At 43.1% G+C, this 24,971-nt stretch overlaps 3 protein-coding genes and 1 long non-coding RNA gene across 4 annotated transcripts in view; all 4 read right to left on the bottom strand.

Moving 5' to 3' along the window:
* Positions 1 to 1,556: 1,556 nt before the first annotated feature.
* LOC135244680 (uncharacterized) lies at positions 1,557 to 6,169 on the bottom strand. Its single transcript, XR_010327031.1, has 3 exons — positions 6,096 to 6,169; positions 4,952 to 5,023; positions 1,557 to 3,257 (listed from the first exon to the last, which is right to left on the bottom strand). It is a non-coding gene; the product is annotated as an uncharacterized LOC135244680 (long non-coding RNA).
* Positions 6,170 to 6,593: 424 nt separating this feature from the next.
* Positions 6,594 to 11,282, bottom strand: LOC135245068 (collagen alpha-1(XVII) chain-like). The gene is made up of 7 exons (XM_064317841.1): positions 11,273 to 11,282; positions 10,871 to 10,993; positions 10,408 to 10,491; positions 9,679 to 9,780; positions 8,640 to 8,744; positions 7,380 to 7,577; positions 6,594 to 6,853 (listed from the first exon to the last, which is right to left on the bottom strand). The coding sequence occupies exons 2-7, from the start codon at positions 10,875 to 10,877 to the stop codon at positions 6,609 to 6,611; spliced, it is 741 nt and encodes a 246-aa protein (XP_064173911.1). The 5' UTR covers positions 10,878 to 10,993; positions 11,273 to 11,282; the 3' UTR covers positions 6,594 to 6,608.
* Positions 11,273 to 18,357, bottom strand: LOC135245069 (uncharacterized). Its single transcript, XM_064317842.1, has 14 exons — positions 18,251 to 18,357; positions 17,993 to 18,028; positions 16,532 to 16,639; positions 16,296 to 16,436; positions 15,926 to 15,994; positions 15,366 to 15,428; positions 15,143 to 15,238; positions 14,648 to 14,674; positions 14,238 to 14,309; positions 13,969 to 14,058; positions 13,436 to 13,489; positions 12,989 to 13,105; positions 12,369 to 12,488; positions 11,273 to 11,365 (listed from the first exon to the last, which is right to left on the bottom strand). The coding sequence occupies exons 4-13, from the start codon at positions 16,413 to 16,415 to the stop codon at positions 12,465 to 12,467; spliced, it is 732 nt and encodes a 243-aa protein (XP_064173912.1). The 5' UTR covers positions 16,416 to 16,436; positions 16,532 to 16,639; positions 17,993 to 18,028; positions 18,251 to 18,357; the 3' UTR covers positions 11,273 to 11,365; positions 12,369 to 12,464.
* col17a1b (collagen, type XVII, alpha 1b) overlaps positions 18,245 to 24,971 on the bottom strand; it is a 27,768-nt gene continuing 21,041 nt past the window's right edge. The window contains exons 21-34 of the mRNA XM_064318201.1: positions 24,905 to 24,931; positions 24,710 to 24,763; positions 24,358 to 24,462; positions 23,914 to 23,976; positions 23,424 to 23,459; positions 22,910 to 22,963; positions 22,078 to 22,113; positions 21,015 to 21,050; positions 20,800 to 20,862; positions 20,347 to 20,382; positions 19,993 to 20,064; positions 19,758 to 19,784; positions 19,503 to 19,538; positions 18,245 to 18,321 (exon numbers count right to left, since the gene is read on the bottom strand). Coding sequence (XP_064174271.1) covers positions 18,245 to 18,321; positions 19,503 to 19,538; positions 19,758 to 19,784; positions 19,993 to 20,064; positions 20,347 to 20,382; positions 20,800 to 20,862; positions 21,015 to 21,050; positions 22,078 to 22,113; positions 22,910 to 22,963; positions 23,424 to 23,459; positions 23,914 to 23,976; positions 24,358 to 24,462; positions 24,710 to 24,763; positions 24,905 to 24,931 — 722 coding nt within the window. The remainder of the gene's footprint in view (positions 18,322 to 19,502; positions 19,539 to 19,757; positions 19,785 to 19,992; positions 20,065 to 20,346; positions 20,383 to 20,799; positions 20,863 to 21,014; positions 21,051 to 22,077; positions 22,114 to 22,909; positions 22,964 to 23,423; positions 23,460 to 23,913; positions 23,977 to 24,357; positions 24,463 to 24,709; positions 24,764 to 24,904; positions 24,932 to 24,971) is intronic.

Below are 24,971 nucleotides of genomic sequence, written 5' to 3'. Positions count from 1 at the left end.
TCCTCTCAATAACATCCACTTCCAATTAAACCAATCCTCTCAATAACATCCACTTCCAATTAAACCAATCCTCTCAATATCATCCACTTCCAATTAAACCAATCTTCTCAAAAACATCCACTTCCAATTAAACCAATCCTCTCAATATCATCCACTTCCAATTAAACCAATCTTCTCAAAAACATCCACTTCCAATTAAACCAGTCCTCTATAACATCCATTTCTCTGATGTCACAGACAGGATCAGTGTAGTAACCTGTTGTCCACGTCTCAAGGCCGGCTCACTATAGGACCACTGTACAGTGCAGGACTGAGCATGTGATCTTGGCCAAAAGGCCAAGAGGCGATTCAGACATTTCAGCATCTAGCTTTCATCAGTGAAATTGTCTCGTATGCTGATGGCAGTCTTATATTAACTAACTTCGCTCAAAAGCTGGTCGCATGTACACTAATTAGAGAGCAATTACTAATCACAATATCTATTTTCTGTTTGTCTGTTAAGGAGTACTAAAGTGGCAGAAAATCCAAACATATCATACATATTAAATAAAAATTGATTGTGTCCTTATTTCTGCCCTGTATGGTAAACCCAGAGGTGCAATTCAGTAATTTTTTCAGAAAGCATCAACATTCAATATTTTCATTAATCTTAAATACTTAACTATAAGGTAATCACATGTGTACTTTAGACAGGAACTACAGAATAGAGCCTCTGTTTTCAGGCAGGTTATTAATTAGTGCTTAACTCATGGCAAAAGAGTGAGAACACTGTTTATGAGCTCCTTAATAGTTAATCTCCAATTAAGCCTGTATACCTGTGGTGATGGTCATCAGCATCATTATGAAACCAATAGTCTGAACTGCTTGAATCTTTTAGATTAAACACAACTGAAATGGTTGAGCGTTGGTGTTCTTTGGTTGCTGAATTTTTTTATTTTTTTAAAGATTTACAGACCTCTGTTTTTAACCCGAAGGGCACACATAATTCATATTTATATATAGCAGAATGTGTTACTTTGGATTTATTTTTAAAAGCCCACCCGTAAATGAAGGCTCTGGTTGGTAATTAGCTTGTACCCCTGTGCTGAGTTGGGTATGTAAGATTGCTGAAAAGGTTGAGTGCTGAACCTCTCTGGATGCTGTTACTGAATTATTACACGGCTCTATTTTAGGGTTGGAATAAGTGTGCAATCAATTCTGTTTAAAATGTATGTTACTGTTTTTATTTGCTTCCATGAATGAAGTGCTCATTAGCTGACCTGAAAACAGAGGCTCTGATTACCCACTAATTAGCTTGTACACTTGTGGTGATGCTGTAGAATAAGGCCATTATTGGCTTACAAGACCATTTCACTAACAAAGCCATTTTAGTAAGATAACATCAGCAAGAGAAACGTCTTTTCTTTATCCGTTTGTTTGAAAAAGAAGTAACGCTCAGCTAATAAGTGGAAGTATAATAAGCATTTTTTGCTTAACTCCATAACTGAAGATGAGCTGTTATATTAATGAATACATGCAAAAGCCTAGACTAGAGACTGCATTCATACCAAAATAAGCAGAGATTTAAAAAATGGACATTTATTTAAAAAACACATTCCAATGTATAAATTTAATTCATCACAACAAGTAACTGGATTTCTCTACTGTATTTTCCAAAAGAAAATGTCTGTCCTTCATTAAAAATACATTTCAATTATTTTATTTAATTACAATAGTTTTCAATAATTTCACGTATACTCAAAAGGGGTTTTTGTTTATAAAAGACATTTTCGGTCATTTAAAAACATTTCATTTTTTGTCTACCACATAAAATATCAGGTATATTCCAGTTTTTTTTCAGTAATTTGGCAACAATTTTACACCTAACAACAACTGATTTTAAAAATAGCAACTAATAATAATCCCATGAAGTGGAATAAACCCATTTCTAACCAGGTTTTGCATGCAGGAACAGGGCATAAAGAGCCTTTAATATTGTTTTGATGTCATATAAAAGACTTGAGTGACAGAATGATAAGAGAAAGGTGTTTTTGATGCCTGGAATAATCACATGGTTCCACGTGCTGTACGAAACGAGTATTGTGCCTTATCCAGCCTGTGTTTTGTAGTTGCTCCAATGACCATGATACGCATTTTTGTACATCACTTTGGATAAAAGTGTCTGCTAAATAAATGTAATGTAATGTAATGCAACGTGCAGCATGATAGACAGTCATGGAATTTGGGCCAGAACTGCAGTTCTTACTGATGGAACAATTCCTGACAATTTAGAAAAATCTGAAATTCCCTGAAGTTTTTTTCTTTGACTAATGAACACCGACAAAGCAGTTTACACAGCTTGTGTTACATTGTGAGAACTATTTCTGCTCTGTCTCAACCAAGAAAAATAACAAGACCATTGAACAATCCAGCAAGTAGACGTGGTACTTACAAGAGCTGTGTGTTTTAAAAAAAAAAAAAACCCTTTATATGACATCAAAACAGTACTGAGAGCTTTGACTTAAACCTGTATTTACACACTTGTACATTTAAAAGCAAAAAAAAAGCAAAAAACAAACTGGATACAAAATAATACAAAAAAAAATCATCAAGTTAAGTGCATACGATATCTGTGACATCAGTCTATTACAAAAATGTTACCACACATTGTGTAATTTCCCATATTTCTAAACAACATGCATAAAGAAAGGCTGTGTCTGCCAGAGACTTAGATATCATGTAAAGGAAAAAAAACCCTTGAAGTTAAATATTCCAAAATGTTAAAATATTATTTTGGTCAGGCAGTATCTGTAACAAAGTTTTTTTTTTGTTTTTTTTTATTTACGAACATTGTTTTAATTCATGTGATTAAATTACCATTTCTCGTTCCTGTTGTAAAACAATCATATTTTCCTTTTCACAAACCAGGAGGCTTCAGAACAGATACAAATCTTATGATTCTGCTTCCTTCGACTGGACCAAATAACGCAGAGAATATTATAAGCCAAAGCACACAGAAAATTTTGTATTAAAACATAAAAGTCCCCAAATCTGCAGCTGAAAGTGTTGCGGGTAATTATCGTTTGCTCTGCGAGTAAGCCTTGCACTCAGAATAAACGTGCCTCTGTAACTCAAGACACAGCTACTGCATATATGGAATGATAGTTTGTAGAGAAAGACGGTGAGTTGGTCCCTGGGTAAAATGCCCGAAAGATGAAAGCATACCCCCCCTTAAACACCAACACTCCTCCTCGTCCTCTCAACCACCGCCCGGTCACCTGAAAGGGGAGAAAAAAAATGGTTAGATTAACTTTCTTTGGCTACGTTCACACTGCAGGCAAAAGTGGCCCAAATCTGATTTTTTTGCTCACATGTGACTCAGATCTGTTTTTTTCGTAAGTGTGAACAGGACAAATCACATGGAATCTGATCTTTTTAATTCTGATTCGGGCCACTTCCATATGTGGTCCTAAATCAGATACAGGTCTGATTTTTTGCAATGCGACCTCAGTCTGAACAGTCATATTGGAATTCATGCGACTTTACGTCACTCTAGATAGGGAGGGCAAAACGGAGCTTTAGAATGTCGCCAACAGTGTATACGCGTGAGTTCGACAATGCATTTCTCACAGAAAAGGTTGTTTGTCGCATTTTTTTAGTTCATTACAGTGATGATAGAAGTGACAATAATTAAGTGGTACTGTGCTGTTAGCCTTTATTGATTGGTGTACAAGGTTAATGTGAAGTAGCTAGCACAATCGGACAGCACTAACTCATAAAAATGTACTGTGAATGGTACTTGCTCAATCGAATGGTAAATGTGAAAAACATTTGATTATAGTCAGCGGCACCGAAATTTTCTGTCACATCCTCAATAAATGGCAAAAGTCCCAGTAGAAGATTGAATTAAATCTTTTAAAGTCATATATTTTCTGAAACGTCATCGATTCCGCTTGGCCACAGTGAGTGAAACTAGGCGATCTGAGTGTACAGTTGCTATGTAAATTTGGATGAAATCTGTTTCAGTGAAGCCATTCATGTCACGATCCCATCCCTGGCTCTGACTCCGCATCCACACACACCTCCATACAGAAGTAGCAGCCATTGCTCCACAAATAATTAAAAATTTGGCTCTCTTTCTCCTCATCCTCGTTATCATCTGCACACAAATTCGCTGGCTTCTACTGCACATCAACTTATAAATGAAACCGTAAATGCTGACTTCAGTGGCCTCCACTGTTTACTTCCGTACGACAGCGTGCTGCGTGTGACGTCTTTGTTATTGTTCTTTTGCGCATGAGGGTCAGGTCAGGACCGTGACCAGTTCACACTGGAATCTGATATTGGCCACATTTTAAAAATAATGTGAACAGCCAAACAAAAAAAGCGGATCTGAGCAATAAATCTGAATTGAGCACTAAGGCTTGCAGTGTGAACGTAGCCAAAAAGGCGGTTTCGCTAACCGGTTTCACTCCCGAGAGCAAATTCCCACAGCACTGAGACAAGACACTGAGGAACATTTTTATAGTGTCTGTCAACAAATTTCTCCATACAAAACCTTATGAACTTTTAATATTACTTTTGATTTGATTCAGCATGGCAAAAGCGGATAAATCCAGACTATTTTGCATGTTTATGTCTTTAGACTGGAAGAAAAGTACAGTAGAACAAACCATAAACAGTCGTTTTCAATTACTACTTGGTCAAGCAATGATAATTGAGTAATTATTACACACATTTCCTAAGGACTATTGACCTGAAGACTCTCGTGCCTCGTTTCCAATAATGTTTCTTTTTTTTCCATTTTCAAAATATTCTCATACTATAGCAACATAAGTATTATTCTCTATGTTCAGAAGGGATATATTTCAAGCCTACTATAAAGCTATTCAGGTTAACTGATTTTCTCGAGGGGATCAGTGAGGACTGTAAAACGCACAAGCTTTGGGCACAAGCCCAGCTGTTTCTGTACCTTTCTGACCCTTCAGTCCGTTGTAGCCTGGAAGTCCTGTTGCCCCCTGAAAGCCACGTGGTCCCATTTCACCTGCATTCAGAAAAGAACACAGTCCTCATCTTCAGCTTCTTCAGGCTACATGTACAGCTCAGCTAAAGTAGCATACTGTACAACTCAGCTTAAACTACATTATAGAACTCAGCTGAAACTACATAAGCCGCTTTTCCACCGCATGGTACCGGCTCGACTCGACTCTACTCGACTCTACTTGCTTTTGATACCAGGTACTTCGTTTTCCACTGTAGATAGTACCCCCGACAATGTAGCTGGTTGTCATAGTGACGCCGCATGAAACTGCCGTTTCTGACCAATCAGTGGTCTGCAGTGTTTCACGTCACCTTTTGGTATCGCCTCAGCTCGCTTGGAACCTCGACGGAGGTGATACCAAAAAAAGTATCAGGTACCAGGTACTATCTAAAATTTTTGCCCGATGGAAAACCACAAAAGGCGAGTAGGGTCGAGTTGAGCCGGTACCATGTGGTGGAAAAGCGACTATATAAAACTCAGTTTACACTACACATAGAACTCAGCTTAAAATACATATGGAACTCAGCTTAAACAACATATGCAACTCAGCTGAAACTACATATAGGACTCAGCTTACACTACACATAGAACACAGCTTAAACTACTTATGGAACTCAGTTTAAATGACATATGCAACTCAGCTGAAACTACATATAGGACTCAGCTTACACTACACATAGAACACAGCTTAAACTACATATAGAACTCAGCTTGAACTACATATGCAACTCAGCTGAAACTACATATAGGACTCAGCTTACACTACACATAGAACACAGCTTAAACTGCATATAGAACTCAGCTTGAACTACATATGCAACTCAGCTGAAACTACATATAGAACTCATCTTAAATTACATATAGAACTCAGTTTAAACTACATATAGAACTCATCTTAAACTACATATAGAACTCAGCTTAATCTACATATGGAACTCATATTAAACTACATATAGATCTCATCTTAAACTACACGTTAATTGTCAAATATTTAGCAAATAACATGTTTAAACGATGTTCATAAGTTAATTAAAATATACAAATTTAAATGAAAAAGATGAATATGTTGCAGTACCTCTGTCTCCTTTGTGTCCCGGATAACCCCTCTCTCCTTTCTGCCCGGGCCTCCTGGGTCCGCAATGGAGCCGTCACGTGAGGGCACCTAATACAACACGGCCTGCACTTCTCTTGGCTAACAAAGGCCTTTAAATAACCAAACACCGGCCTGCACTTCCTCTCTCAGGCCTTAAATAACCCAAACACCGGCCTGCACTTCCTCTCTCAGGCCTTAAATAAGCCAAACACCGGCCTGCACTTCCTCTCTCAGGCCTTAAATAACCCAAACACCGGCCTGCACTTCCTCTCTCAGGCCTTAAATAAGCCAAACACCGGCCTGCACTTCCTCTCTCAGGCCTTAAATGACCCAAACACCGGCCTGCACTTCCTCTCTCAGGCCTTAAATAAGCCAAACACCGGCCTGCACTTCCTTTCTCAGGCCTTAAATAAGCCAAACACCGGCCTGCACTTCCTCTCTCAGGCCTTAAATAACCAAATCATATCATTCAGGATTTCAAGGACAAACAGCTAATCACATTGCTTTCTTTATTTTCCCCCTAATAAAATATTTATTTCTGCTGGGGCAGAATGTACATGGTTCCAGTTTATACTCACTCTTCACGTAGTCTATGAGTTGGGTCATGTTGCTGGAAGACCCAAAGTAATGGGTCTGTCCTGGGGGGCCAGGGGGTCCGGGGGGCCCAGGAGGACCCTGGATCACCCCTGTTTGTACACGCTGAGTGGCATCATACAGGACATCCCGCAGCAGACCCTGAGCTAAGGGAGAACACAATAGGGGGATAGGGTTAGGGCCATGAATCACAGAATTACATTACATTACATTATATCACATTCTTTTGGCAGATGCCTTTCTGCTCTACCTGAAAGCCATCCATCAATGAGCCTGAGTATCAGCTCCTCACACACTGAGTGTGGGGTGGTGGGGGCAGGTGTGGAACATGGTGTCACTTCACCTACTTCCACTGTTTCATATGAATTCTAATATTCCAGTTAGTTATACAAGGCCTGAGGAAATATTGTTTAGTACTGAATCAATAAACTGTAACAAAAACAGATTTATATATCTGCTACACATGACAGTATGTTTATCAGGTCATTTTGTCACTATTCTGGAAATACAAAATAGTTACTGCTTACAGCACAGACCCTGTCAGCACTGGAAGCGGTGGTCCTATAGATGCCCTATAGATACTCTAGGGGATGTTCCACACTGAGCCACAATCCGCTATGCCACAGTCATAGAGTAGCAGGTGTTTTCACAGTGCGTGCTGCGGCTACGTACTCTTGATGTAATCGGTCACTTTCACCGCCACGTTGGAGTAGTCCAGATGCTCCGCCCGTCGGCTGGCGTGAGCCTGTCTGTGGCCGGTGTCCTCCGTGTAGCTGTAGCCTGGCTCACCACGATCCCCCTTCTGCCCTGGGAAGCCCGGGGCCCCTGGGGCTCCTGGGGGCCCGATGATTAACTTCCGCATGTTATCACCTGGGAAACAGAAAAACTGTCAGCCTGCCCCACCTCCCACAGACCACCAACACTGCTCCACCTCACACAGAGCACCAACACTGCTGCTCCACCTCACACAGAGCATCAACGCTGCTGCTCCACCTCGCACAGAGCACCAACACTGCTGCTCCACCTCACACAGACCACCAACACTGCTCCACCTCACAAGACCACTGCTGCTCACCCACACAGAGATCACGCTGCTGCTCACCTCGCACAGAGCACCAACACTGCTCCACCTCACACAGAGCACCAACACTGCTGCTCCACCTCACACAGAGCACCAACACTGCTCCACCTCACACAGAGCACCAATACTGCTCCACCTCACACAGAGCACCAACACTGCTCCACCTCGCACAGAGCACCAACACTGCTCCACCTCGCACAGAGCACCAACACTGCTCCACCTCACACAGAGCACCAACACTGCTGCTCCACCTCGCACAGAGCACCAACACTGCTGCTCCACCTCACACAGAGCACCAACACTGCTGCTCCACCTCACACAGAGCACCAACACTGCTGCTCCACCTCACACAGAGCACCAACACTGCTGCTCCACCTCACACAGAGCACCAACACTGCTCCACCTCACACAGAGCACCAACACTGTTCCACCTCACACAGAGCACCAACACTGCTCCACCTCACACAGAGCACCAACACTGCTGCTCTTCACACAGAGCACCAACACTGCTGCTCCACCTCGCACAGAGCACCAACACTGCTGCTCCACCTCACACAGAGCACCAACACTGCTGCTCTTCACACAGAGCACCAACACTGCTGCTCCACCTCACACAGAGCACCAACACTGCTGCTCCACCTCACACAGAGCACCAACACTGCTGCTCCACCTCACACACAGCACCAACACTGCTCCACCTCGCACAAAGCACCAACACTGCTGCTCCACCTCACACAGAGCACCAACACTGCTCCACCTCACACAGAGCACCAACACTGCTCCACCTCACACAGAGCACCAACAGAGTGTGCAGGACGTGTGTGGAAGAATTCTACATGCGGCAGACTCACTTCTGAGGTACTCCTGGAGCTCGGCGCGAATCTGAATTTGGTGGGCGTTCTCAGTCAAGGACGGCACGTTGTTGGGGTCCGAAAGGGGGCAGCGAACCCCAGTAGCTGAAAAAATGAGCACAGATCACAAGATCAGCTTTGCTTACAAATACTTCAGACATTGTGGTGCACATCTACATTGGCACTGATCTTTTAAAGTATTCTTTTTTACTTGGTGTTCTAGCCAAGTTAAATAAGTATCTGCTGGATGATTCAACAGGTTATCATATATGTAGCTATTTGTAGCTGTTCTACGAAACTGGTGAAGCTGAAAATTCTATTCATGTCAAAAAAAATGAGCCTTATAATGCCCAACTTAAGACTTTTCCTAAATTTAAAATATTTTTCCAGCTCGGACCGAAGAGATCAGTCGCATGATCATTGTGAGGCCAACTGCGGATTTTGGTCGCTGAGTCGTGGCATCATTGTCAGGAAATTATCGCTACATTATCAGGATATTATCCCTGCATTATCAAGATATTATCCTTACATTATCAGGACATTATCCCTACATTATCAGGACATTATTCTTACATTATCAAGACATTATCCCTACATTATCAAGATATTATCCCTACATTATCAGGACATTATCCCTACATTATCAGGACATTATTCCTACATTATCCCTACATTATTATCCATACATTTTCCCTACACTTTCCAAATCCACCGCTGCAACCTTCAAATAAACACAACACCGTTTTTGGCTTCAAAGAGAATTGTTTTTCTGAGACTAACCCTAGGTCTTGTTTAAATGATGTGCATTCGTGGGTGGATATGCTAACACAAACAGATGGATGAATGAAGTAAAGTAAGACACCCCAGTTTAGCAGAGCTGCAGAAAGTCTAGCCCCACGGCTCAGAAGGGGCTTTTGTTTCAGAAATCGGGGCAGATGCACTTTGCTGTACGATGAAAAGGGCCGTGGTTTTGCCCGAACGGGAGAGCGTTACTCCAGATTCACTCAGGAGGCAGAGCCGACGTCCCCCAGCCTGTTACCTGGGCCCTGAGGTCCTGGTGCGCCCGGTGCTCCTGGTGGCCCCTGGGGACCAATGGCCCCTGGGGGTCCTGGTTGGCCCCTCAATCCACGGAACTCGGGTTCTGTCGAAAGAAGCAGGGAAGACGTTATGATGGCGTGGAAGTGATGTGGTATGATGGTTTACAGAAAGGAAACAGTTTGTGGATTCAGGCTTGTACTGAGCTTAAAAGAACTTTTGAGGATGTAGGGCATTAAGGGGCAGAAGGGTTTGAGAGTATAGTGTTATAGTGTTAGTTTGAGGATTCAGGTCTTTAAGGGTTTGAGAGTATAGTGTTAGTTTGAGGATGTAGGGCTTTAAGGAGTAAAAGGGTTTGAGAGTATAGTGTTAGTTTGAGGATGTAGGGCTTTGAGGGTTTGAGAGTATAGTGTTAGTTTGAGGATGCAGGTCTTTAAGGGTTTGAGAGTATAGTGTTAGTTTGAGGATGTACAGCTTTAAAGAGCAGAAGGGTTTGAGAGTATAGTGTTAGATGTAGCACAGGTAGGGCTAGTCAGCGTTAAGTGCTTAGCGTTAAGTTGAGCCAAGTTACTGGTTAACAGGTCTGTTTTCAATCTGTATATGAAACAGAATACAACAACTGTGCTTTAAACAGTCTACTGTCACATATTGTATCCCAGAATGCATATGGAGATGCAGCCAGGCAAATGAAGGGGAAGTACAGACAGCGATACTGTGTAATTGGGACTCTTACTCTGAAGCAGGGTGGTAATGTCACCGTAGGAGCCAGGCAGGCCGGGGGGGCCTGGAGGTCCTTGTACGTTCAGCATCCCACGTTCTGAGGAGACAGTGACGTCCAGACAACGCTGAATCTAAGATCAACTTTGAGCACTACATTGTTCATCTTTTAAAGAATGGAACCATCCTCAACTGTGACTCCCTTGCATTCAAATATGTTTACTGCACAAGATAATCCCAAGACCTAGTCCTTCATCAGAATGATTAGAAAGAGAAGCATACAAATAACTGGCTAGTGTAATCACATCTTCAAGGCAAGAGTTTTACAGGGTATTTGTAGAGAGTATATCACACACTATATAGATGATACAAGTCCAACCAAGTCCAAGAAATCCAACATAAATACTTGTCCATGTCAAACTATTTTTAGTAAGCCTTATTAATGCTGTAGTTCACAGACTGCAGACCACCAAGCCCACCATTCATAAGTCTCAGAACGCGATCAGCCACTTCCTGGGTGTCAAAAGTGGCATAGCCACCACTGCTTCCGGGGGGGCCTGGTGGGCCGGGGGGGCCCGTCACATACCGCCGCACCTCATCCCCTGAAGAAAAAAAACACCAAAGGAAAAACCTTAGTCCATGAACTAAAACTCCCACAATTCCACAAACACAACCTCAGCAAGTGTGCATTCATAGAGCAGGCCTTTGCAATTTCCAGCAAAATGCAAATCTGTGATACACAAAATGCCACCCAACCAGTTCTACAAGGACAAAAATGGAGAATAGAATAATTTCATATTTCACCCCCCCCCACACACACACACACACGTCCATCAGCAGCATTCCCTGGTATTAGAGGTCTGTAGAAGCTGAATACTCACTCTGCAGAAGTAGAATGATGTCATTGACAGACACAGAGCCAGAGGCACCAGGAGGGCCTGGGGGACCAGGAGCTCCACCGACGTAACCGGACCCTGATAATGACATCATCACATTAACGTTACAGAGAGAGATGGGGGTGTTCTTGGGTTAATTTAAACCACATTAAACTGGCGATAACTTCCATGTATGTTAATTAGATCTCTTACAGAAATGAAAAAGGCTTAAAAATACACTTTTCAGAGAATATTTTAAAATATAATGATAAATATATTTAATAGTAGTGTATTTAAAAAAACAATGCAATATCTGAAAACCAATAAAAATTTCTTTATTTCCTCATATATTGTGAAGCGTCTCAATATCTTAAAATAAAATATTTTATTTTGTGTTGCTGTCACACTGGCGAAATGGTATTACTCTCATGGAATTAGACGCGTCTGAGCCATCTGGTAATTTCCTGACTAGCCGTGTGCTGAAGAGGGAGGAGAGCCCCACTGCTGGAGGTCAGTCAGGGTTCGAGAATCGGACTGAAATTTTGGTGCGGCTCATTGCTATTTTTCAGTCCGTCCAGTGTGCAATTTGAGCCCTCACACCTGCCTGCTCAGACCAGGTCTACGGAGAAAAGCGCAGCCCACCATATGGCAGATGCTAATTTCAGGGCTTTCCCACGCTATGTGTGCATGATCACAGCCTATTCACAAGCCAATCAACGGTTCTCGTGGATCATATGCTGTCCAATTTGACTTTGATACAAATCCTAGAGGCAGGAAAAATGCTTACTTTCCATTTATTCATTGTCTTCACTTTTTAAATTGTTTTATTTCCTGTATTTATTTCCATTTTTAATAGTTTATGGCTGTTCTTATATTGCAGTGTGGTCCCTCGGGTACTGTGTTTTGTTCTTTTTCTTACACCCGTTTGTAATGCGAAGTATGACGATAAACGAAACTTGAACGATCTTTTCATTTTAATTGACTATAGTCAGGCGCCATGTGGCATTGATTCTGGAAAACAGAACCCTAAGGATCATGATCAGTGTTTTATAAAGTGTGACTGGGACCAGTTTTGGGGTTCAGAGACTTGTCTGTCACTCACTCTGGATATAAGCAATGACGCGGGAAGCCAAATCATCCAGAGAGTAACCGCCTGTCCCCGGGGCTCCGGGCGGGCCGGGGGGCCCCTGGGGGCCAATCAGGGACTGCCTGACTGTGTCACCTGCGAGGGAAACATCAGCTCTGTGACACTGCAGAGGATCATTTCACCATCGGCTCTGACAACATGCATCTGTCTTTAGAGTCATTCACCATGTCATTCACCATTCACCATCATCTGTCTTTAGAGTCATATACCACTTTAGAGTCATTCACCTTGTAGAGTAATTCACCATTCACCACCAAATATACTAAACGGCAGTTGCCAGTCACGACAATAACATATTATTTAAAATATTCCAAAGTAAAAATAAACAAACTGAACTAAAGGCACATAGTTGTAAATTAGGTACATTTCATGTGTATAATCACAAAGTTTTTTCATTATTCACTAGCTCATAAGTGTAACGGTAAATGGCGATCCAGGACCAAATGGGCTGTTCCCATCATTGTGCAATCTTGGGTTCATACACACCACCACATTTTATACGGTCTGAACCTGACATGGTGATACAAGGTATCTGTACCCAATAAGCTAGAAGAGGAGCCGGAAGCCACGCTTACTCTGGAAGTACTCTGCCAGGTACTGACGGAAATCTGCGCCACCTCGCCCTTCCCTCCCTGGGGGTCCAGGGGGCCCGGGTGGGCCAGGGGGTCCCTGTACGCTTCTGGTGCCTGAAACTGTGATGGACAGGTTACTGCCAACAGCTGGTCTGGGGAGAGCATTCATCTACACATACCAATAACAGACTCACTTTTCAGACAAGGTTTGGACACTATTTCTGATTTCTTATCATTACATTTATTTTTTCCTTTCATACATTGCTTTTTTCATTGCATTATGATATTGTACCTTCTCTGGCATTTTTCACACCATGTTTGAAAAACGACACACAGATATCAGATATGTAGTATTATATTTGTATGATGAGTAAATGGCTGTACACAAGTGGACATCTGTATTAGCTAAAGAAAGGAAGATGTTTTTTTTGGGGGGGGGTGGTTGCTTACCCGCGCCTCTTGAAGACCCTGGTATTCCAGGAGCACCTGGTACCCCGGCATCACCTGGGAACACACAACAGTAAGAACTCAGAAACAACACCAACACCAGCACCAGGTCCAGCCAAACACTGAGAGCCGCAGGCTCGAAACTCCAGTGGATATCCAGAGTTAGTTTAGACCTAATGTCATGTCACACCATCCAGTGGATATCAACCTCCAGTGGATATCTAGAGTTAGTTTAGACCTAATGTCATGTCACACCGTCCAGTGGATATCAACCTCCAGTGGATATCAAGAGTTAGTTTAGACCTAATGTCAAACTATCCATTTGACCCAATGTCAGTATCAGATCCCAAAGCAGTGAAAGCCCGGACTCAGTATAGGTGCCTCATGTATCTCATACCACTCTAATTCCATGAAGTGACTGTCAAAACATGAACTATTATTATAAAGCCTTAGATATACATAACTATTTATGTTAGATACAAACGTGGGGATGTATGATGAAGGTGTGTAAAGTGTGATTACAGTGCGTTGCTCACCTTTAGATCCTTGCGGCCCAGCGGGGCCCATCGGTCCCCCTGGTCCCATCGGGCCGGGGGGTCCCGGAGAGCCTGGAGGCCCCGGAACGACTAGGTGTGGAACATAATGACATCATCACGACATCATGTCTTTATTAATGTACACAAATTTTTAATATTTTTATTTTTCCCCTTGCCTCCCCAATCATAAATGCTAACTGAGGATTTACAATGCATGGCTTTTGATCGAATGATAGTAGTTTTTCGCAAACTATACAGTCATGACTGACCTCGTGCTGTGTCTGCATAGCTGCTGCCTGGACTCCCGGGACTCCCTGGAGCACCCGGGGTGCCTGGTTCCCCTGAACACGGAGGGAAAAAAAATTAATCGTGACCTCTGACCTCGGACCAATTGACCGGTCCAGACATTTAGTCCAGAAAAGGTGTGTAGATGAAGTATATCTCTCTCATTTAATAAGAAGCTTCATTCGCCTGCCGCATATAAACAAGTATCAACACTGAGGTCTGCTCACCTTTCAGGAAAGTGTAGATCTTGCTGTCAGAGCCAGTTATTACTGCCATGTCACATTCTAATAAGCCTATCTATCTAACCCTAATCACACTGGGTTGCACTGAAGCAAATACATAAGTGAAATTACAGAAAATATGCAAGTTGGTACCATGGAAACAGGTTTCTTACCTTGATATCCCCTTGCTCCTTGGCTACCTGCAAAAGTAATTGGAGATACATTGTGACTGTTTCATGAAGTGGATACTGCACACCTACAAGAACACTCTGACAATAATACAGGATAAGACTGAAGGGAGATCATGCTGAGAGCGTCAAGGGAAACCAATCTGTGTGGACAGCCACAGTATATACAGAGACAAACAGCACAATACACTTAATGTGAATGGCTTCAATAAGAATATCCAGCTTTATAAATAGATTGTATGTAAAATTGTAGTCTATGCACGTCATGTGGATAAGTGCCTACTAAATGTCAAAATATAAATCTAAATGTAAAATATTAATATAAATATAAATGTAAAATGCAATTGTGAACGTAAATAAACAAAGTGAAAGTGGTAGCTGAAGGAGAGTGTGTCTCAGTCAATGTCCGCCCCGGTGACCAAAGCACTCTGTACAGTACAGAGAAGAGTGTTTTCGGTTTGGGTCTGGAGTGCAGCCTACCCTGCGATCCTTTCTGTCCAGGTGTGCCGGGAGCTCCAGGAGTGCCAGGAGGTCCGGGAGGCCCAGCCGGTCCAGGGTATCCAGAGAAATGCGTTTCTGCAGAACAGAACCAAGAATAAACACAACAGTCACCTGCGCTGATGCTACTATGATGTTCATGAGGGAAGAGTCTTCACGGATAACCACTGGGCTTAAAGATTTCAGCCATTAGCCTGTTTCCTACCGGAGGTGCCCACGTATCTTCCAGGTTCCCCTCTTTCTCCCCTGGGGCCCGGCAAACCCACACCTAGGATGAAGAAACATCAGCAAGAGGTGTATGATATCGCTCCAGCTGATATTTACTAACATCTGGTCTCTACAAAGCTTCTCATTGGTTTATTCTCTGGCCTTCAGTTTAGGTCTGTTACATGTGCTTCAGGTTCTACCCAACGGCTCTAGGATTTTGGTGGCCCTAAACAAAAATGAACTGGAAGGAACGGATCGCGGATCAGCGAGGGGGGTGGGGGGGGGGGGGGAGTGGAATGGGGGGGTGAAGCAATTGCGAATAAGGAGTGGTGGGGGGTAGGTTGTGTCGGCGATCACAGACCGGGGAACCAGTACAAGAACAATAGCATCAAAAAAGCTATGAACCTGTGAATACTGCACAATTAAAGTGTCTTCAAAAAAGAAAAACTTTTCATACCTAAATTGTGTGGCCCACGGTTGATTGTGGCCCTAAATGACCACACAGAGCATTTATCCTAGCAGCCAGCTCAGGATGTTTTTATTATGAAATGGACTTACCTGGCTCCCCTGGAGGACCTGGGGGTCCTGCAGGACCCGTGGGACCACGTGCACCTGTTCTGGGCTCTCCTGGGGGGGGGGCAAAAATATTCAAATGGTGACGATCGGAACTTCCTCCACAGAGCCCAACCAACCCTAGTCCTGGTGACCCATAGTGTCTGACTAGCTTTGCTTTCTGCTAACAGTCAGCAACCAGAAGAGACCCAATGAGTTTAGCTGTGCAATGCTTTATCTGCTCACTGAGTTGCTGAGTTAGCAACAGAAACCCCACAGGCTCATGGTTTTCCAGTACCAGGGCTGAGGCCTCCTGCTGCTGATGAAAGCAGGATGGGGGTGGACAGATGGACGGAGGCATCCTTGGTGAGCGTACCTGCATAGCTGTGCGAGCCTGGCAGTCCGGCAGGCCCGGGGGGGCCGGGGGGTCCAGGGGGCCCTGGTCCTCCTGGCTGTCCCGGTTGCCCTGGTTGTCCGGGTTTTCCGGGTTCACCATCTCTGGGAGCCTCAAATTGTCCTGGGCAGATGGGAAGGTGGGGGGTGGGGAGATGAGAGCGACGCATTTCCCCACTCAAAGCAGGACAGACGGGTTAGCGGGAATAAAGCACTTACTCTCGGCTCTGGTGGAGCTGATCCGTTCGGATGTCACGGAAATGCCAGGCTCTCCCTGGTCACCCCTGTCTCCCCTATCGCCCTTGTCGCCCTTATCCCCCCTAGGACCTGAGCATTAACACACACATATTTAGGACCTGAGCATTAACACACACATATTTAGGACCTGAGCATTATCACACATACATAGGACCTGAGAATTAACACACACACACACACACACACACACATATAAGACCTGAGCATTAACACACACATACTTAGGACCTGAGCATTATCACACATACTTAGGACCTGAACATTATCACACGTACGTAGGACCTGAACATTATCACACATACTTAGGACCTGAACATTAATGTATGCATACTTAGGACCAGAGCATTAACACACACATACTAAGGACCTGAACATTTACACACATATTCTTAGGACCTGAGCATTTACACACACATACTTAACACCAGAGCATTAACACACACATATATAAGACCTGAACATAACATACACATACTTAAGACCTGAGAATTTACACACACATACTAAGGACCAGAGCATCAACACAGACATACTTAGGACCGGAGCATTAACACACACATTCTTAGGACTATGACCAGCACCGATGTTCATTTGCAGTGGTCAATGGTCATGTAATTACGTGTAATGATAATGGCCAACAGTGTGTTTCCACTTGGTTTCAGTCCTCTACCAGCTAGAGATCGCAATAGCTACATTGTCAAGCCTCTTAAACAATTTTCTAATTTGCTCTTCCTCAATCATCTAAGTAATTGACATTAATTAAACAGAGACGGTGATTGATAGCGTTGTATACAATTGAAACTCATGCAATAAATTCAGTTTGATTACTTATGTGGAAATGTTGCAGTATTTTTAAATGCAGTTATATAGCATTTAACTTACACAAAATGGTTAAATAAAAAAAATAATTATCTTAGTAATAAGAAAAGAGTTTTCAGCTGAGGTCTATTAAAACAAAAAAGTAAATGTGTACAAAGTTCAGATGAACCCCTATCCCTAATGCCTTGAGCTGTGTCAGCATAGTGGTGTTTGGTGTGATATCCATCTCAATTTCCACAAAGCTGGTGTATCCTGTCTCTTGTTCGCTCAAAGACATGCTTTTTGAAGCATTAAAACTTCCATCCATGTACACTTTCCTTTCTCTGACTCTCCCTGTATTAGATCAACTGGTTGTTTTTATAAAGGTCTCAATTAGAACATGATTGTTTGATTAGCCACTTGACTGTTCCATTGATCTGCCTATGGGGACCCCTGGAGGATGACCAGTGGTAATGGTAGTGATAATACAAGTTTAAATGCCAGCAGGTCACATGGTGGAAACAAACTGGTGGCCCCAGTAATGATGTAACGAACTGTTCATGTGACATCACACAGTCTCCCAGTGACCATGCACTTCCATTCAGGGAAATAAATATATCTTACCAATCTGACCAGGAAGTCCAGCAGGGCCAATGGGTCCTAAAGAAAAAAAACATGAACATCACTGAAGGACCAGGGCTGCCTTAGAGATGTGGGATTTGAGGTGTGAGAGCAAACATAAGATCAAATACGAGATTTGACGTCTGAGACCAATATGTGGAACATGTAGCACAAAGGTCTATGTAATTATATGAAACACAAAGGTTTGTATAAAAGATGTGCTATTGTGTATCAATTTAAGAAGAAACCGCTTTTTCAGACCTGACAGTCCGGGGGGGCCAGCGGGACCGGCGGGTCCAGGGCTGCCTGGGGGGCCGGGAATACCCACAGAGCTGGAGCCAGCTGAGAAAAGACAAAACACATCCTCATTATGGAAGAGCCCATACACACAACACAACACATCCTCAATACGACAGAGCCCATACACACAACACAACACATCCTCAATACAGCAGAGCCCATACACACAACACAACACATCCTCAATACGCCACAGCCCATACACACAACACAACACATCCTCAATACGCCACAGCCCATACACACAACACACATCCTCAACGCAAGCATACACACACACACATCCTCATAGCAAGCACCAAACAACACACAACAGAGGCCATACAAACAAACAATCCTCAATACACAGAGCCCTTACACACAACACAACACATCCTCAATACGAGAGCCCACACACAAACACATCCTCAATGAGAGCATACACAACACAACACATCCTCAATACGCAGCCACACACACAACACATTCAACGCACAGCCAAACAACAAACACATCCTCAATACAGCAGAGCCCATACACACAACACAACACATCCTCAATACAGCAGAGCCCATACACACAACAACAACATCCTAATTGGGAGCCCATACACAACACAACCCTCATATGCAGGTCTACACATAACATACACATCTCAATGAAGGCATACACAACACAAAATCCTCATAGGAAGCCATACCACACAACATCTCAATCGCAGCTACACACACACACTCTCAATGACCGCCCATACACACAACAAACGAAGACACTGATTCCAAATGGCAGAGCTAAATTTTCAATAGTTTTGAATCTTTGAAGATAAACTCAGAGATATGCTGTAGAAGGTCACGCATTATGATCTCCCGGTTCACCGGACCTGAAAATGGATAAACGGCTTCATACTAATCTTTAGTAAGTAATAAGGCCATAGTATGAGTTTAATTACAGAGAATTCAGTAATCGATTGGTCACTTTTACATAGTAGGTCTGTAAGTCCATTCCACTGTGGTTTATGTTGTTACTCTTTCCTTTTGTAATTGCACATTTATCTACACAACATTTGGTTGTAATAAAAATACAATCTTTGTAACAGCCATGATAACACATGTTTAAATGTTGTAATCACTCAGTAACTGTTGTACAAATGCACTCTATATTGATTCATTAAACAATGTGGGTAACTTTTTTAATCACACGCGATGTAATGACTAGGAAATAAAAACAATATTACCTTTAGCTCCAGGCTGGCCAGGATTTCCTGCTACCCCTGGAATAAGATTGTTTCGGTGAGATTACATTTTAAACTAGCGTAAACTGTAAACTATTCACAATATCTGCTCTCAATATACAGTCATATTCAAACAATCCTCATTTAGGACATGCCTGATACAGCTGATTAAAATATCATCTATATGTCTTTGCATAAAAGTACCAGGACCAGTTTACTGCCACAAACAATGTGATTGTAAACACTGTCATCCCTTACCTGGTGGACCCTGAAGTCCTGGAACGCCTACAAATACAAACATGGAATGAGCTTATGCCTGGTTGGGATATACAATTTTACACTTCTACAGTTTTATCTGTATTAATTTCATACGATACTACATAATTCCAAAGGAAGCCCAGCCACATTACATGGCATAGTCCATACTCAAACTGCATTTCTGTTTGAGCATTACACTAGACTAGACCTGTATTTGAGCTCAACAGAATTATACCTGGAGAGCCGATATCTCCCTGAGGTCCAGGTGGACCACGAATGCCGGGCAGTCCGATTGGTCCTTGGTCACCTTGAGAAAACGGAGGTAAGTTCCGCAGTTATTCTCACCCAGGAGCAGTCAGCTCAGCTCATACTATGACCAATATTTAACATACAATATGTGTGCTAATAAGACAGGAACTGTACAGGAACTTGTGTCACAGTGATTAAAGAGCAGGAAGGCATTTCCTATTGTCATAAGGGACTTGCACATGTTTGGTGTGTCAGTCATTTGAATTTACCACAGAATCATGCCTGCTTATAAATATCCTCACACTCATCTCTCTGTCTACATCAAAGACATGGAATTTACCTCTGGCGCCCTTTTCTCCATCAGACCCATGAGAACCTGTGTGAAAAAGACAAAAATAAATAAATAAATAAACAAATAAATAAATAAACACCCCAGGTAGTTCACGTGAAATATGAATGTGGAAATTAAAGTACATTTTCCACTGTAAGTGTCCATTAAGTGTTAATTGACACAGCCCATGCACACTGAGGAATGTCATTACAGTTTAAGGGTGTACACACTGGATGGGGCATGTGTCATTTCCACAGTAAAGCAGTTAGAAAAGAGAAACTTCAAAAGGACACTTCTATTGGTTGCCATCTACACCCTTTGTGATTGGTGGAGCTCCTCTCCCAGTCATCTACCAGTAAGGTGACATCACACAGACTTATTTTAACCCCCCCCCCCCCCGCTCCAGGCATTGGAAAGCGTGTGATTCTGTACGTTAGCGTGGTGCCCGGCTCTGCCACTCACCTGCGTTTCCTTTGGAACCTTTCTCTCCAGGTGATCCCGGGCTTCCAGGCAACCCTGGGTCTCCTAAACGAGACAGGACCACAGAATTCAAACCCCGCGTCAGTCACAAATCACCCATTCCAGTACTCTCTCCCATTTAACTTCGCTATCATGTAACATGAAGCAAACAGTGCGACTCCTTAACTGGGTAGGAAGACGAGACATCGGATACATACCTGAAGAACCTCGTGGGCCTTTATCACCAGGATCTCCTGCATTTGCGGAGAAAATGCACATCATTAGAAACACAAATGAGGTAAATGCTCATTCTGGCCGAACTGTCATCAAACAGCAAGAGGAAGGCTACCTCCTGAAAGCTGCATTTCAGCTGTTACCAGGCAACAGGGTAAAACTGACACTTTGACCAAAATAAAGTGTAGACCCATATACTTAGTCCAGACATTTACATCTACATCTACACACACTTAGATCAAACTTAGTATAGATGGATACTTGTTTGAGTCACTTGAAAAGAAGTAACTTGGTGAATATTTGAAACAACTTACAAGAACTGTGCTACACTTCTGGGCCTTTTAACTGCAAGATCGTACACTTGATGCATGGCAATAAAGTTCCACACTGTCTCTGACAGGGGCTAACAAAGGCCCCCAAAGGCCTCTGTGGATGCCACACAAAGCCTGCCACACCACCGCCTACACCCATCCATCCACTCGCATATTTTATCTATTTAAATGAAAAACAATATTTACCTGAAGATGGGAGTAGTACTAATCATGATAGGTAGAGTGCTATTGGTTCTAACTTTCATGTAATGGCAGATTTTTAAAATGGCATTCAGTGTAGTTCTGTTTCCTGAGGTACAGTTTGTCTTCAGTGGCCTGTCCTTCCAGTGAAGCACTACAGAGCCGGATCAGTTCTGTAACCCCCCTGAGCTGCAGTAATTTACTGTATTCCATTAGCCAGCCACAGTTCTGCCTTTTCTCATCAGTGGCAGTGCGGTATGTGTATGTACTGTAGTGTGTCTCAAAGGTCAAGGGTCATATTCCCAGCTGGAATGCTCCTGCTGCATCTTCAGCCAGGTAATTAGCCTGAACTGCAAAACGTTCAGCTATATGAACGGACCGTGTGTGAACAATGTGATCAGTGTAAGCCACTCTGAACTGCAAAACGTTCAGCTATATGAACGAACCGTGCGTAAACAATGTGATCAGTGTAAGCCACTCTGGATAAAAACATCTGATAAAGGCTGAAACACAATGTAATGCTCCAGTTACACACCTTTCTGTCCTGGAGGTCCAGTCAACCCTCTCTCTCCTACAGAACAGAAAAAGGTATTATTGAGCACATAACAATACCACAGCAAAGATTAAAATAAATAAATAAAAAAATAAATACATTTGAAAATAAAAGTCATAATTCATTATCATGGGGCTAATGATAATATATTGTCCAGCACAAGATTAGAAGTTCCCATATCTTGACATATACAGTATGTAACTACTGTAATAAATAACTTCAAACATGTTTCAGTCTGGCTGATAAAGAGAACAAAGTACATGCTTCACAGCCTGGACAGTCCAAGATGCATAAAGAAGGATCTTTACCCAAATAACTCCCCTGGGACTGACCCAAATACCAGAGAGCTGCAGCGCTTAAAGCTCAGAAACACAACACTTTAAATCAAGCTACATGTACTGTATCTTTCCCAGACCTGGGTCAAATATGTATTTGTTTTGGATTCAAATTATTTTCTACGCTTTACTAATCTTGTCTGGTGTATTGGGACCAATGAAACAGTCTCAAAAAGTGCAAACCTTGCCTTCTGGTCATATTTGGCAGGCTCAATTACACCAGGCAAGATCAATAGAGCACAGAAAAGTATTTGAATCCAAAATGTTTTTACCCATGTCTGATCTTTCCATGACTTTCTTCTGAGTCACCCCGGAGAGGAATGATTTTACCAAATAAACAAATAAAAACACTCTAAGGAGCAACTGCATTACAGTTTAGAAGCCACTCTTATCTTCGCACCAGAGAAATACAACAGGCATGTTTTTACATTATTCCAAATTTACAGAGTTTTTATGCATCCCCACTGAACTGCATGTACCTTTCGGTCCAGATTGGCCTACGTCACCGCGGAAACCTGGAGCACCGGGTTCACCTGAAGGTAAGGAAGCATCAGTTATTTACCAAACTCCCTCCAGTTATTTACCAAACTCCCTCCAGTGATTTACCAAACACCCTCCAGTGATTTACCAAACTCCCTCCAGTTATTTACCAAACACCCTCCAGTGATTTACCAAACTCCCTCCAGTGACTTACCAAGCACCCTCCAGTGATTTACCAAACTCCCCCCCAGTTATTTAGCAAGCACCCTCCAGTGATTTACCAAACACCCTCCAGTGATTTACCAAACTCCCTCCAGTGATTTACCAAACACCCTCCAGTGATTTACCAAACTCCCTCCAGTTATGTACCAAACTCCCTCCAGTGATTTACCAAACACCCTCCAGTGATTTACCAAACTCCCTCCAGTGATCTACCAAACTCCCTCCAGTGATTTAGCAAGCCTGTAATGCAGTGCAATGGCTGAGCAAAGAGAACCATGGAAAATCACTGACCTGGTCGGCCGTTTGTACCGTGAGCGCCGGGTGCACCTGAGCACAGGAGAGAAGGACAGTTTTAAAGAGTAAATCCAAGGCAGAGGACTATCTGAAAAAGGGCCTTTCCTGTTTATACCATTTTCATGTCCTGCTTTTTCTGGTGAAAATTTAACAAAAAAACAAAGAACACCATCCACAGTGCACTGTAATGCGAGTTTGAATTGAGTGTAACCATAGGGCCGGGCAGAGTTCTGCTTCTCATGGTTAATGTGAGTTTGAATTGAGTGTAACCATAGGGTTGGGTAGAGTTCTGCTTCTCATGGTTAATGTGAGTTTGAATTGAGCGTAACCATAGGGTTGGGCAGAGTTCTGCTCCTTATGGTTAATGTGAGTTTGAATTGAGTGTAACCATAGGGTTGGGCAGAGTTCTGCTTCTCATGGTTAAAGCAGCGTGCGCTTTGAGCAGGAACCCAGATGTACTGAGGATGATGAAGATGGTGGACGGTACCTTTGGGGCCCACAGGACCGGGGGATCCGAGGGGCCCAGGGATGCCTGGGTCACCGCTGGAGCCTGTCAAAACACCACACAGAAGCATCATGCAGTCACATGTAGATTTTCTATAGTTTTTTATGCTTTTCCCCCATTTTTTTCCACACACTAATAAAAATATCACCATTCGCTGCAGCAACCTCCTGCTGTCAGAGGTTTTCTCTAGCAGCTAATTAGGATAATAAAATATGCCATATAAAATGATTAAATACAGGCATGAAAATGCATGCATTTCAAAGAAGGGCACTGAGGAAATTATAAAATTTTGGTGAATATCTGGCATGTGGAACTGCCATATTGTGACAACAAAGTGCTGGTACTGAGATGTACGTGCTCTACTGAGTGTCATCTTGTAGTTTTGGGTAGTTTTTGTTCACACAATTGCTGTGCTGGCGCCCATACCTTTATCTCCCTTTGTGCCGAATCCTGGGGGCCCGGGGTCACCACGGGGCCCCACTGGGCCCTCTCGTCCCTTCAGCCCGGCCGGGCCCTCCGGTCCAGATTCCCCTAAAAAAAAAAAAGAGAAGAGACTCACACCCTGAAGCCTTCGGGCTGGGTTTGTGTACTTTCTGTCCTGTAAAACTGGCCCCATCAGGCCCAGTCGGGCCCAGTCTGGCAGACATGAATAAGGCAGACATGGTGGGTGTCATGGCGGGTGTCATGGCGGGTGTTATGGCGGGTGTCATGGCGGGTGTTATGGTGGGTGTCATGGCGGGTGTCCCGTAGGTCAGCAGTGCTGATTAATGCTCCGTACCTGCAGTTCCCTTCTGTCCCTTAGGTCCTTCTGGACCAACGTGTCCTGGAGCACCTGCAGGAGGAAGCTCATTGAGGTCATCCTGTCCTCAAAAATACACAGCATTTGTGTAAATAAATAAATATAATTTCAGTGAACACGTCATCCTACATCTATTTTAAACTGCAGAAAAGCGAGCCTTCAAGCTGGCCTTACCTGGTATTCCAGGGAAACCAGCATCACCTACATAAGAGAGGAGGAATTAAATTTCAGTACAGTAATG

The sequence above is a fragment of the Anguilla rostrata genome, chromosome 18, assembly GCF_018555375.3.
Source record: "Anguilla rostrata isolate EN2019 chromosome 18, ASM1855537v3, whole genome shotgun sequence".
Classification (NCBI taxonomy): Eukaryota; Metazoa; Chordata; class Actinopteri; order Anguilliformes; family Anguillidae; genus Anguilla; species Anguilla rostrata.
This window is presented reverse-complemented; position numbering and strand designations above follow the sequence as displayed.

Coding starts and splice junctions, on each gene's coding strand:
- LOC135245068 (XM_064317841.1), bottom strand. Junction 9,781..10,407: donor CATTACCACCCTGCTTCAGA/GTAAGAGTCCCA, acceptor TTCTTTCGACAG/AACCCGAGTTCCGTGGATTG. Junction 6,854..7,379: donor AGTGACCGATTACATCAAGA/GTACGTAGCCGC, acceptor GTTCTCCCTTAG/CTCAGGGTCTGCTGCGGGAT.
- LOC135245069 (XM_064317842.1), bottom strand. CDS start 16,415: ATGGTGAACCCGGAAAACCCGGACAACCAGGGCAACCGGGACAGCCAG. Junction 15,995..16,295: donor AGGCTCGCACAGCTATGCAG/GTACGCTCACCA, acceptor CCCCCCCCCCAG/GAGAGCCCAGAACAGGTGCA. Junction 14,059..14,237: donor CTATGCAGACACAGCACGAG/GTCAGTCATGAC, acceptor TTCCACACCTAG/TCGTTCCGGGGCCTCCAGGC.